Source organism: Polistes canadensis, unplaced genomic scaffold (assembly GCF_001313835.1).
Source record: "Polistes canadensis isolate GaletaPanama2010 unplaced genomic scaffold, ASM131383v1 scaffold_27, whole genome shotgun sequence".
NCBI lineage: Eukaryota > Metazoa > Arthropoda > Insecta > Hymenoptera > Vespidae > Polistes > Polistes canadensis.
Window position 1 is genome coordinate 1131369 of NW_014569574.1, and position 14224 is coordinate 1145592.

The 14224-nt window shown below is 30.7% G+C and overlaps 2 protein-coding genes across 3 annotated transcripts; one reads left to right on the top strand and one right to left on the bottom strand.

Annotated features, from left to right (window-relative positions):
* The first annotated feature begins 1908 nt into the window (after positions 1-1908).
* LOC106783927 (DNA repair protein complementing XP-G cells homolog) lies at positions 1909-7391 on the top strand. Of its 2 annotated transcripts, none has more exons than XM_014742943.1 (10): positions 1909-2136; positions 2278-2386; positions 2527-2702; positions 2942-3373; positions 3460-3673; positions 3782-5040; positions 5144-5242; positions 5329-5542; positions 5663-5899; positions 5978-7391. In XM_014742943.1, the coding sequence occupies exons 2-10, from the start codon at positions 2299-2301 to the stop codon at positions 6631-6633; spliced, it is 3375 nt and encodes a 1124-aa protein (XP_014598429.1). In that variant the 5' UTR covers positions 1909-2136; positions 2278-2298; the 3' UTR covers positions 6634-7391. The 2 variants fall into 2 exon arrangements, with proteins under 2 accessions (XP_014598429.1, XP_014598430.1); XM_014742944.1 differs by having other exon boundaries at positions 2281-2386.
* On the bottom strand, positions 6664-12781 carry LOC106783928 (gamma-glutamyltranspeptidase 1-like). The gene is made up of 11 exons (XM_014742946.1): positions 12740-12781; positions 10905-11049; positions 10616-10740; positions 10354-10493; positions 9818-10050; positions 9582-9742; positions 9095-9315; positions 8360-8555; positions 8093-8258; positions 7409-7555; positions 6664-7249 (listed from the first exon to the last, which is right to left on the bottom strand). Exons 1-11 carry the CDS (start codon positions 12745-12747, stop codon positions 7061-7063), a joined length of 1731 nt encoding a protein of 576 aa, XP_014598432.1. The 5' UTR covers positions 12748-12781; the 3' UTR covers positions 6664-7060.
* Positions 12782-14224: the final 1443 nt, after the last annotated feature.

Genomic DNA, 14224 nt, shown 5'->3' on the forward strand with positions numbered 1-14224 from the left:
TATTTCAATGCGAGAGAAATAAATAATGTTTTTCGTGTTCTCTCGAAATCTTAGAGATGAGCAAGTGAAAAAGTGCGTCTAGCTATTTGGAACGCGTGAAACGCTCGCTCCTACCGACACTCATCGAGTAACTAAGTTCGGCGCGACAACGTAGAGTTATTACTGCCGCGTAAGTGGCTGCTTCAGGGCCGTATTCTAAACAGATAGAGGAAGGGTGCTCTTTTCAGTAAACGAGTTGCTTTTTTTCTGAAGCTTTAAATTTTGTTTTATACCTTCAAATAAGTCATTCTCCGCTATCTAAAATATCACCTTCCAACTTTATCTTTTTACGTTTTTTCTTATTTATCAGAACAATACTTTTCATAGTTAAATTCGGTTTTATTCATTTTTTTAAATTCAAATATTGGTGGAAAGCTCTTTCTCATACAAATTCGAGTTTTTTTTTTTAAAGAAAGAACAAAACTTTGAACCGTTGAAAAAAATATCGCAATTATTCGAAACGACAGAGTTACATCACTGGATCGTAGTTTCTATTGTTTTACTGTTGTACAATGGCCCGTCCGACCCAAGCGCCTCCAATACCTCTTTTGCTCCCCACCTGAAACGAACTATTCCCCTCTCTCCCCGACCGACCGTGGAATTGCTCCCGCAAAAGGATGTTGGGGTTACCCTAGGGGGCGTGGGAAAAACCTGCTGTGGGAAAGAGTGGGTGGCCTCTACCTCACTCCACTTTTGCGATGATGACGATACGATGTATATAAACCGCTGCGCCGCGTCTCTGCAACGGAGAGAGAGAGAGAGAGAGAGAGAAAGAGAGAAAGAGTTTCATACTCTGCCCGACATGCATGCACATGTGTGTGTGTTAGTGCACGCGTTGTTGCACGTTGCGTGCGTGCATTCGTCGAGCGACGACGTGCATCCATGACTTGCTGCGTAATATAGAACGTGTGCGTGAACGCTTCAAGTTAATGCTTATAATAGTACTACGGCTGCCTGATCGCTCCTTTATCGATACTCAACTAAATATAAAATATGTGAGCGACATTAATAATGGTCGTTTTTTCATTTTCAAACAACGGTCCTAAGAATTTACGTTATTTTAGATTATAAAATATATAGTAAGCGAATGAAAAGTAGAAAAGAAAAAACCAATTACATTTTTACAGTCATAGTAGATATCAATTATATGGATGTTCTTTTCCTTTTATTTTTTTTCTGTCATTTAAATGACCTAATCTCCTACAATTCTTTTAATTATCGTTTTACTCACGTATGCAATCTCTTTTTGAATGCAGTACTCTTCTCATGTAATTTTTCGAATTTCTTGTTTTTCTAAGTTTACTTTAGACTATACATAATAAGATAAGCTTCACTAGTAAACAAATATTTAGGCAATTAGGAATAGTATTCTTATACTCTTAAAATATACCGTAGTCGTAAGATAAATATATGATAGCAAATTGTGAAATAGAATATTGTTCCAAGAGAAAGATCATCTCTCCATCTTTTCGCTCATCTTCCCGCTAGTAAAACTGAAGCGTGAGAAAAGAACGTGTTAAAAGAGGAAACCTCTTGTATATATACATTTATATACGTACACGTATGAACATGTATACACACACGTTGAATTCTATCTTGAAATGTTATACATTTCATTTATCAGTATATTTACATAACTTCATCATTATTTTGTCTATTTTTCATAATGTTATTAATTTGAAATAAGATTAATAATACCTATATAAAAGAAAAACTACTCGTAAAAGGATAAGCTTAAGAGCAAAGAAATATTAATGAATTTATTGAAGAAAAAGGATTTCAAACGAAAAATATATATATAATTCAGCAATAGTTATATATGGATTTATAATTAGTATTGTATTGTATATACTTAAATATAAAGCTATTTAACGTGTACCACGAACAGGGTGCGCTAGTTGTATTGTTTTCGTTTATCAGCTGCTCGTCACACCAGTCTATACTCATTTCACATTCTGATATTAATTATTATAAAATATAATTCATTAGGGTATCAATCCAGTTTCAAATAATAATAATTAAAAAATATTCATATATATGTCGTAACAAATGACAATTTTTTAGCATTTGTTAGAATATTTCTTAGGAAACGATAATGTAAGTAGAATTTCTTAGAATAAGTTAAACTATGGATTAAGATACGATATGATAATGCTGGTAGGAAGTACATTGTGAAAGTACTTGTATTATTTTTAATCTTTTTCAACAAATTTTCCATTTAATATATACCAAACAAAGTAGAAATTTTATTCTGATATCATGGGAGTACTTGGCCTATGGCGATTAATTGATGCTACTGGAAAACCAGTTCCTTTGGAAACATTAGAAGGAAAAGTTTTAGCTATTGGTGGGTAACTATTAACTTCTATATTTCTATTTATAAAATTACTTTATTTATAGAAAAATATTACGTTTATTAATATTATGTTTAGTACTATTGAAATTTGTTAGTCAGATATGTAATGACAATTTCGATACATTTTTCAGATGTCTCTATATGGATTCATCAAGTGTTGCAAGGATATCAAGATCGTCATGGTAATCCTAAACCCAATGCGCACTTAATCGGATTATTTAATAGGATTTGTAAACTATTGTACTATAAAATCAAACCGGTATTTGTCTTTGATGGGGGTGTTCCCATGCTTAAAAAATCTACAATTGTAAGTAGTAATGTGCGGCAGTGTGCGAATCAATATTTTATTAATATATTTTTATGTAACATATTAGCTCTTTCTTTTCTTCTTTTCACAAAGATTGAAATAGCATAGAATGTAGCAAGAGAAGCGTATTGTAGTAAAGTTGTTCATCCATCTTGATTATAATATTACCTGTAGATAATTAGCACAGCGTGAGAACCAGGTAGTGAGAAAAGAATCTCCTCATTCTTTTGTGTTTGTAGGCTGCACGCAGGAAGCAGAAATCTATTGCTAAGAGTAAGGCACAGAATATGAGGGCAGATTTGATAAATAACTTGATAAAGCATACAGCTGTGAAAAGTGTATTAAATAAGAAAAATGTAGATGGAAATATTGAATCTTCTGAAATATCAACAGTAAAACATATTTATGGTAAACCATCTCTAAACGATGTTTTCAAACTACCAGAATTAACTAATATGGATGAAAAGGACTATATAAGTAGCGATGACTCAGATTCATCTATGCAATTAAGTCCAAGAAAGCAAACTAAATGGATGGGCAATATTCACAGTGTAGATCTGTCTACTGCGGAGTTTAAATCACTGCCTGCTGATGTGCGTTATGACATTCTTACAGATCTTAAGGAGACTAGAAAACAGAGTTCATGGGGACGTTTACATGAAATGCCTGAAGTATATATTTTATTTTATCATGTTTTATGAAACTAGAATGAATTTGGAATTTGTAGATTCGTAGTTTGATATTATTTTTATTTCAGGAATCTAATAAATTTTCTACTTTTCAAATGAAACGCTTATTAAAACGTAGATTCGTACAAGAATCGTTAGAAACTGCCGAGAAAGAGATGGGAGGTAAAACGTTAACTTTAGAGGAATTGGAGAAATTATTAACTGAACAGGGTGTTCAGACTAATAGAGATAATGCATACCGCATTGCATCAGACAGTACGTCTAGAGTCATTTATATTAGCGGTAAGTTGGGAGCAAATAGTTCCAAAGTTCTCCATTTTCTGAAAAAGTATCTTTTTAATGAAATATTGAATAAGTTTATTATTATTATTATTTTTGATTATTTTTTAGATAAAGATACATTAATTCGTAATACTATTCAGGATAAAACAAATAAGGAAGATGTTTTAGAAAGCATAAATGAGGAAGTTGAACCTGTTGCTGGCCCCAGTGGCATTACAATAACTCATAAAAGCCTAAATGAATTTCAACTAAGCGACGGAGATAGCGATAGTAATTTGACAAGCTATAGTAATTCTGTACCTATTATTGACAATATAAATGAATATGAATTTGGTAGCGATTGGGAATCAGAAAGTGAAAAAAATGAATCTTTACCGTTTCCTAAAAAGTATTTGAATAAAAATATCATTAATCCTGCTGTAGCATATATGTTAGAGCATAGTGGTTTAACGCAAGAACAAATTATGCAGCTTATGGAACAAAATAGAAAAGAGAGTAAGAAAATAATTGATACTCATTCGAGTGGAAGTACAAAATCATTATCTGCATTAGACCCAACTATAAGTAATATAATAAAACATCAAAAAATGGAAGAAGATAAAATTACTGAAGACAATATATTAGATGTCAATCAAATTGTGGAGAAGAGTATATCTTTGTATCCATCAGAGAACTCTAATTCAAATGTTACAACAGAAAGCATTGAGTATAATGGTAGCGATTTGCAGTTTATAAAAGATAATGATCAAATCATTTCGTACGAGGAGAGAGTTGAGTGTCAGAAACAACCTGTCCTTATAGGAAATATGCGTCAGTTAGATACACATACGACTGATTCAGATTCTGATGAATTTATCGAAATACCAGATGTTCCAGTACTTTATTCAAAAGGGATTACTAAAAAACATGATATCGAAATAACATTTAAATCTGATGACAAAATTGAAGAAGATATATTTGCTGATGTATTTAAAGAGTCAAGTCGAGATATGTTTTCACACGCTACTGAATCTCTTACTTCTTCATCTATAGAACACACTGCTTCAAAAATCGTTTCTGAAGATTTAAATAAAATCAAGAAGAAGAATGAGGAAGAAAGTGAACTTTCAGGAACTTTAATATCCAAAAGTTGTAGCTTTAACGAAATTTCATTAAATAAAAAGATAGATTTGCACGAAGAACGTGTTAATATAAGTATCCAATCCAGTATTGTGGACGAAGAAGAAAATAAGAAAATTCAAAAAAACAAGACTTGCATAGATACAGAACCAGAAGTTGTTAGTGATGTAGGTAAATTATCAGAGGATACGACGAAAGGAAAACATCAAATTTTGCTTAGAAATGAGAATGAACTTTTAGAGTTAAAGGTATGGTCAATTAAAACAGAGTTATGTTTTAATGCAGAAATATATTGTAATTATCCTGTTTTATATATTCACACTCGTGCTTAGGTAGATTTTCTAAATGTAGGCAAATCTAGAGTATGAACAAATTCAATTAGCGGAAACTATCAGTAAATTGGAGAGGCAAGCTACAGACATATCCGATCAAATTAGAATTGAAGCTCAGGTAAAATTTGTTTTATTATTTTTTATGGTCTGTTGCATTTCTCATCGAGGTTTATTGAGTTTACAGAATATTTTGTAATATTATAGGAGCTTTTACGTTTATTCGGTATACCTTATGTTGTTGCACCAATGGAGGCAGAAGCTCAATGTGCTTATTTAGAACAGATTAATCTTACCAATGGGACGATCACAGATGACTCCGATATTTGGCTTTTTGGAGGTCAATGCGTTTATAAAAACTTCTTCAATAACAACAAAACAGTATTGCAATTTCGATCTTGCGATATACAACATCATTTTAGTAAGAAATACAAATTTATGTCTAGAATATTAATTTTGAAATATCACACAAACATAATAGTATTGGCACGTGCGTGCGGTGCGCGTACATACATATATAAATAAAATTATTTTTTCTTAGAATTGACTCGTCATCAATTAATACAATTAGCTCTTTTGGTTGGAAGCGATTATACTACAGGTATACCTGGTATTGGTCCTGTAACAGCACTTGAAATATTGGCCGCATTTCCCACACAAGGAGATAATTTGTTACATGGTTTAATCAATTTCTGTTTATGGATACAAGGGGATAAAGCTATAGATTCTAGCAAAAAAGCCTTACGTAACAAGTTGAGAAATATACAAATCGAAAAAGGTAACCTTGAAACGCAATATCTAAACGTAATTATTTTCCATTTAGAAATGATTATATCTGTTGGAATATGGTTAACAGGTTTTCCAAGTCAAGCTGTTGTACAAGCATATATGTTTCCTGCGATAGACGAATCGAAAGAAAAGTTTACATGGGGTCGACCTAATTTGATATTATTGTCGGATTACACGAGTCTTAAATTTGGATGGACTAAGGATAAATTCAATGAGGTAATAAAGCCAGTAATAAAAAGAATGGAGGAATCTAAACAGCAACAAACAATAGAATCATATTTTAAATTAAAAGCAATACCAAAGTCCATTGAAATGAATTTAAGTAAGAGAATTAAAAAAGCTATTAATAGCTTAAATGGTGATAATGTAGAGTTGGATACAAATGAAACTGATACGAATGAAAAGACGGGAAAGCGTATTAACAAGCGATTACCTAAAACATTAAATAAAAAAAACAATGGCGAACATGCAAATCTTATTGAATCAAAGGATATAAGTGGAAAGTTGACACCTAATACATCTATTAATGACAATGAAAAAAATATCAAGGAATATATACCACAGAGAGAAAAAGACAAAGCAAATTCTTTGAAAAAGAAAATGCACGCAATAGAAGTATTTAGAAAATCTAAATCTGGACTAGATAAAACTAAAAAGATCAAACGTAATGTTCGAAAAATAGTACAAGAAGCGAAACTTTCTGAAAGTAGTGATAGCAATTAGAAATCCAGAATTTGAAAATCATATTTGCTGATTTCTTTTTTATTACATAATAGAATAAAATCACAGTTTATAATGTATAGTTACGGTACAAGTATTATTATATAGAATTTACTTAGTTTCCTTTTTTTTATTTACATGAGCTGTTAATCAACTAATGAATAGCATAGAATATTATTTAATTTATCAAATTAAATACTGAATATAGTTTATTTTTATTCTTATGAATAATTAAGACATTTAGTATAGGAATACGTTTTATAAACTTTGATCTATTTTATATTCGATTTGTTTCACATCTTGGCAAACTTTTGTTTAATTGATAGATCAAGGTATACAGTTACTATTAAAAAAAGATACGAATCGTGCATTATTCATTTACTTTTTGCATGAAAAATATGGGAATGTTACGAAAGCTGAAGGAGAAAGATCAAAATCCAGCCACACTTCCCTGTCTTCGATAATCTGAATTCGCTGTTATACCACTTGTATCATTTACTACTGCCGTGATGGCGCTTCCTATACCCGTAAATGTCGTTACATTATGTTTAATATCACGTAAATATTGTATTATATCGGGACAGTATCCTTTTTCTGTTTGAGCTGTCATCGGTAATAACTATGTAAAAAAAAAGGCACTATTAGTAACTATGTTATTAGTAATTTATCTTATGTTTTTTAATATGAAAATCTATCTTGTAATATTCGCTCTATTAAAAAATGAAAAAAATCAATAAATAACGGTAGTAATTTGATAGTAATCAGTTAATATCATTACCTGATGATGAATTCTATAAGCATCGATCGCTTCCTTTATATTGTATCCAGCCCAAAGATTTAATATTATACTGGAAGCAATAGCAGTCGTAATTTTAGTACCGCCCGCGGCACCGATCACCAATCGTGCTACTTTGTCTTTATCTACCTATAATTAGCAATGGCATATATGAATATATGTCTGATTTAATTATGTATATACATCGTCCTACATCTCATTTGACTAGAAAATTTTCATTTTCTATTGTCGGAAAATTTTGATCAATTACTGAAAACGAGTATGCAGAGAGCCATAAGCAATATTAAGTTAAACCTATAATCATTGTGAATGCAACGCAATTACATCGTTGAATATAATGATTCTTAGAATTGAGTATATTTCATCGTGTCTGTATTACTACTACTTTACTGGTAACTCTTGAAGTTTCTTTCTACGAATTTTCCGTTCACTTTCGCAATATAAGTATCATAACACTCGCGCAACTCTGACGCAACCTGATATTACTTATAAGCACTATTTATGAATACGTTTACTATTATGCTTTCTGCAATCATAAATGTCAAAGTCAGCGTTGTCTACAAATGTCGCAAACGGTTATCGAATAAATGCATTGAACGTATCGATCTAACTTAATGTTAACTTAATTAACGGTTAATTAGAAGCAAAATTTGAGGAGATATTTACTACTATCGTCGGACTCATAGAACTTAAAGGCCTTTTGCCTGGCTTAATAAAATTAGCTGGTGATGGCGGAACTCCAAACCCGTTGGTTATATCAGGCGAACTAAAGTCATCCATTTCGTCGTTGAATATTATACCAGTAGATTTCGAGCGAATCATTGCTCCGAAACTAATATGACAAAAGAAATCGAATAGAGTTATTATTTATTACATCTTAAACCAATTAAAAATCTTATGATTACGTCGATTAAAATCGATCAACACACTTACACTTGGTTGATTGTAGAAGTAACCGATACCGCAGAACCATCGGGTGCCAATACAGAGACGTGGGCAGTTCCAGAATCCGTAGTGGTTGCCGTAACGGCACCATAGTGTTTCGGATCATTACTTGTTTCGTAGTCTTTTATTTTATTTCTTACTGCTTTCGCATAATCGCTTGACGTCAGATTTGTTAACAAACTAACTACAAAAATGATAAGTAAGTTTGTTCATAAATGTACAATGTAAACTCTTTGAGGATGATAAGTATATTCTGTCGTTAATTCTCTCGTTTACTCGATTTTAACGAGTCATATGATTACGTTATGATCAATTAACATTCCTAGAAAGAAACGATTAATTTCGTAATTCTTCTGGGAAAGATGAAAACGTCAAATGATGTTAATGTGACGCTATATTTTAATCGACACGAAGAAACTATAATTGCAGTAAAAGGAATCAAATCGACTACAAAATGTTTAATTGATTTTTAATATCCCAACACCTTAGATGAATGAATTTATCTACATTTAATATATATAATCTTATCTTTATGAGGGTTATGCATGAATGTCTGTCTATGTATATCTATTTCTTAGTCGATAAAAATTGATGTGAATCTTTGAATCATTCGAGTATAGCAGAGAAAGAGAGAGATTGTTGCCATGCTATCTTATCTCAAACGAATTTAACGTTCCATTAATCTGTCAATTAATTAATTTGTACAATTTCTTAGTAGCTCACCAATATTGACAAATTCAGGGTCACCTAACTCCGTTCTTCTTGCGTAAGCCCATTTGAAGGCTTCAACGATGCGATGCCACATGATGTTCTGATTATCTGTTGGTACGATACCTTGAAGAACGTTGATAATGAATGCAAGTATTGCTCCAGAACCGGGTGGAGGTGCTGTGTACACTGTTAAATTATCGATATTTATTTCGATTGGTTTTCTCCACCTGACACTGCAATAAAACATTAATTTGAGAAATAATTTGGAACTAGAAGAAAAGGACTTTACATTGATGATTTCATTATCATGAAAGGAGCAATACTTTGTTGCTCATATCTTGATAGATTATATCTTTTTACAGTATTAATCAATTCTTAATTATAATTCAAAGATAGTGATTGATTAGAAAAATGTCTAATATATATATATGTTAGAGGTTTTTTTTCAAGTGTTATGGAGATTAATCGATATTAATCGAAATTATTCATATGCACAAACCTATAAGTTAGAAAATCTTCTTTGGTAATGATGCCATTGAAAGATTGAATTTCAGCAACCATTAGATCGGTCAAATTGCTGTTATAAAACGCGTTAGGTCCATTCTCTGCTATTAGTCTTAACGTCTCAGCCAATTTTGGTCTCTTTATTCTTTCACCTACCTGAAAAGAAACCAAGTTCATTCGAATGGTATTTGAATAAAGTGACTAGTTAATCAGTTAGCATAAAACGTTTACCTTCCATGGCCGCCCAGTAGCTGGATCGATAAGGATCTCGGCCAATGTACTTTCTGCTTTTATTTTAGATTCTTTATTGATGAGATAGGTATAAAGATAATCATTGATAACAGAGCCTATCAAACATAGTTCGATCGTTGGTTTGAACAATTCTATCCATTTTAATTTGCCATATTTTTTATGGGCTTCCCAGTATCCTCGTAATTCACCTGGTACAGCCACTGCTAAACCACCTGTAAAAACAACGAATATGTATAAGCAAGAGGTTGGCCTTAACATTGAATAATTGATTAATACATTTTAACGTATGAGAAAGGGCATTTTTTTTTTTAAGATAAAATAATTGATTCTAATTTCTAATGGAGCAAGAAAAATGGTTTGAATTATTTCGATATTTAAACAAATACTTGCGTAGACGAAAAAAATTCATCTTATAAATACATCGATAAATCAAATGTATGTATTCGATATCAGTGAAGAACAAAGGTGAAGAACAAAGGAAAATAAAGAAGATACATATGTACATATGTACTTACCGTACAATGACAAATTAGGATCTCCATCAAACATTTTTTCTGTGGCTTTGGCTGGAGCTGTTTCTCTTGCATCCAAGTAGTCGGCCATTCCATTTTCTGCATCCCATATTGTCATCAGAAAACCACCACCCAGTCCCATACTTAAAATTGACAAGAAAATGTGATACTTTTCATTATATGAATAAGAAAGTGCTTACGTTAGTGCCTAAATAAAAAGAAAAAGAAGAGGAGAAGAAAAACTAAGAAACTTGATAAAACGTACCTGTGCAATGAAGCTACACCTTCACAAAGAAGAGTAGCTATAGCAGCATCAACGGCACTTCCATTTTTCTTCAATATACCGACGCCTATTCGAGCACATTCCTGTCCATTTGTTGATACCGCTGCCTGTTCGTGCGATTATTGATTGTCGTGATGACATGCAATAAGATCCATTCTCTTTTCAGTGACGTTGTTATTGTCAGTGACATAGCAACTTCAAGTTTCGTTTCACTTATTGCTATTAGTAAATATTATGCTTGATTGAAAAACGAACATTAAGCGATATTTACCTGCTTGTATTGTCCGAGTTCCGAAAGACTATTGAATTTGATGTCGCATCCTCCTCGTTGAATAATAAATACTATAATAACGGCTATTATTACAGATATGATTAACAGGACGCATACACCAAACAGAAGGAGTTTTTTCTTCGCTCTGTGCGACATATTAAATAATGCGTTAATGTATTAATAATATTAGGATAATACTATTTTTATAATTTATAACATTGTAGTAATAGCTTAAGTTTTGTAATATTTTATGATATTTTGCTTTAATCAGAATACTGTTCCTTTTAGAAGAAATCATAATTTTCTTAAACTTTCTAGTAAGACTTTATTTAAACTTATCATGAAAAATAGCAAAAGAGAAAAAGGTAAATTTTCAGAGTTAAAATTTTCATTAATATTTTGCCTACATTGTGACTATAGATTGATTACATAAAATTAACGTATAGAAAAAATCATTACAGACTTATGATTATAACGTATAACAATGGTGTATCAAAACCATTGAAAGTGAAATCGTGATAAAAAAACCTTCAATTACAAATACATCTGCGGTTAAATATCATTTTGGTTTTTAGTTATTATAGTTTAATGAAGCTTTTTTTTATCATTAGTATAACTATAAATATCATTTCTTGGGAGTTTCTTTTCGGAAATAAAGTACTTACGAATTCTAAAATAACTATTCACTCTCTATTGATGCGTTTATACTAGTAGTACACGTTTATACTAGTTACTATCTGAACGCGTTTCTAATTAAATTCAATGTGCGATGCGCATCTACCGGTAGAAAATGAACGATATGTAGGTGCGATCGCACACATACTCGAAAGAGTTTACTATGCCAATCACAAGAATTACATAACTCCTATAGACTTCATTCGGTTTGCTGTATGGCATACTTATCCGCAGATTGGATACTGTTATATTCCTAGAAAGTTCGATAAATTAAGCAACGACTCGAACGAATTGACGAGAATTTATTTTTTCTTTTTTTTATTCTCACACTTTCTCTCTCTTTCATTTTTATTAAAAGCGTGTTACATTTTGTCAAGTATCTGACGTTTCAAAAACAAAAAATAACAAATGATAACAAAAGACCTTGTTTAAACATTGGACGGATCTATTTTTAGTTTCTCTAATTGTTGATCTTTAAGATTTACATGTTAAATACAATGTTTACAGATCATTTTTCTACTTTTATTCTAAATCATAAAGATTCGATTTTATTTTCTACAAATGATATTACCTATCATTAGTTAATTAATGCATGATCATTGTCTTTATTTTTGAACACTCGACGTAAATGCTTAATTGCAATATAATTATTTGGAGGATATAAGATATTATAGTATTTTAGTCATCCTTGAAATTTTTCTTGTATCTCTTCATACCAGTATTATGTTTTGCGAAATGTGTATACGAATGCGTTATCAGATAATGTTCAAGATATAGAATATAGATAATAATCAAATTCTAAATGTGGAATGTTAATCACGGTAAAGATATAACTCGCTCGAATGAATCATATTACGATGACATGCGTGAAAATCAAACTAAGATTACTATGAAACTACGATCTCTCTCTCTCTCTCTCGATTACGATATTCTTCGAAATATATAAGAATTCATTGGATCACTTAACAAATGAGGATCTTTCAACAATTTTGCAACGTTACCGCTAACTACGGATAAGCGGATGAACACTAAATGTTTTTAAATAAAAGAGGATAAGACATTTATGTTACGTGCACTTTGTCGCGGTAGTACTTGAAAAAACGATAATCTAATCACTTTCCTTAATTATATGTAGAACAAAGAAGGAGAAGTGTACTAACCCGATCATGTTACGCGAGTGAACGTGTGCCACTGAGGAACGCTTAACGTCAACTAAATACTTCGCTGAGTTGCCTGTTTCTTTTATAACACTCCAACATGATAATAGTATTTCTTATTAATTCACAATAATTTAATTTCTAATTTTTAAAATCCAAATAATTATAATATTCTATTTATTGTGTTTATTCTTACATAGTAATATTTTTTACATTATATTATTTTTATTATATTATTTGCTGCTCTCTTTATTATTCATTTCACTATTTTAAATATTAGCTTATTTGATTACATTTCCTAATTTACCGAGATAAATTTAAAAACATTTTATAATTACATATATTATAATATACACACTTTATACAATGACTCGCTTTAATGGGTCTAGCCATCCAGATCGTTGGAAAAATGAGTATATTATAAAAAAATTCATATATTGGAAAATATAAAATGAAATATTTTTATTTTCGAACGTACAGTAAAACACACGGCTTCAGGAATGCCACAAATAAATTTTTGACAAAAATGGGAAAAATTGTTTATCACCACAAAAAGAAATGTAAACTAAGAAAATAGTTAAATAGCGCACATATTATGTTGGGCATGTTTTTGGACGTATAAAAAAATTTTGATTTCTCCAAACAGAGTTTTACCACTTAATATGCGTACTATGATGTCATAAATTATTATTGTGCGTGCTTATTTAGAAAATTTGCAAAAACCAGTAGTTTATTATTAATTATATATAGTTCAAGTATTTTATTAATATTTGTTCTTATTTTCCTTCATAAGAAACACAATTAAACTTTAATAATTAAATTTTATTTTGTACTATATATCCACAATATTTCACAAAAGGAATTTAATATTCATTTCAATATAAAAGTAAGCAACAATAGTTTTTATTTATTTTCAACAAAGTATTGATAACAATGCTAATATGAGTCTATTTTTAAATATTCACGTTTATATCAAAATTTTTTATTTTTGCTTACTTTTATAACTTTATGTTCATAAATTTCTTTACAGTAAAAAATTACTTATAATAAAAAATTAAATTTAATATCTTTAATTTATATATACTTTATTTAGATAAGCCAAAAGAAATTAAAAGTTGTGGAATTTTCATTTCGAAGTATGTAGCCGCCAAAATATTTTGATGAAAAGCGCTAACATGATTGAGTACGGGCTCAATAAAGTTTTTGTCTTAATGAATTCTTTCCATGATACATGAAAGGCTTTTGGAATCCCAATAATGAAATCAGATCTATCGGTAATCGCCATTTGAATTTGTATTTGGTAATAATAAAAGTGATTTCGTTTTAGCTTCACTGAAGTACTACTTACAGAAGTACAACAAAAAGAATAGCGTTGTCGAGGAGTCAATAAATGAAAATCGGTTCGATTAAAATTTTCGATTATCTTTATACATTTAAATGATTTCGATGTGATATTCTTTTCGATGAAATTTCCCCCTCCAAAGTAAC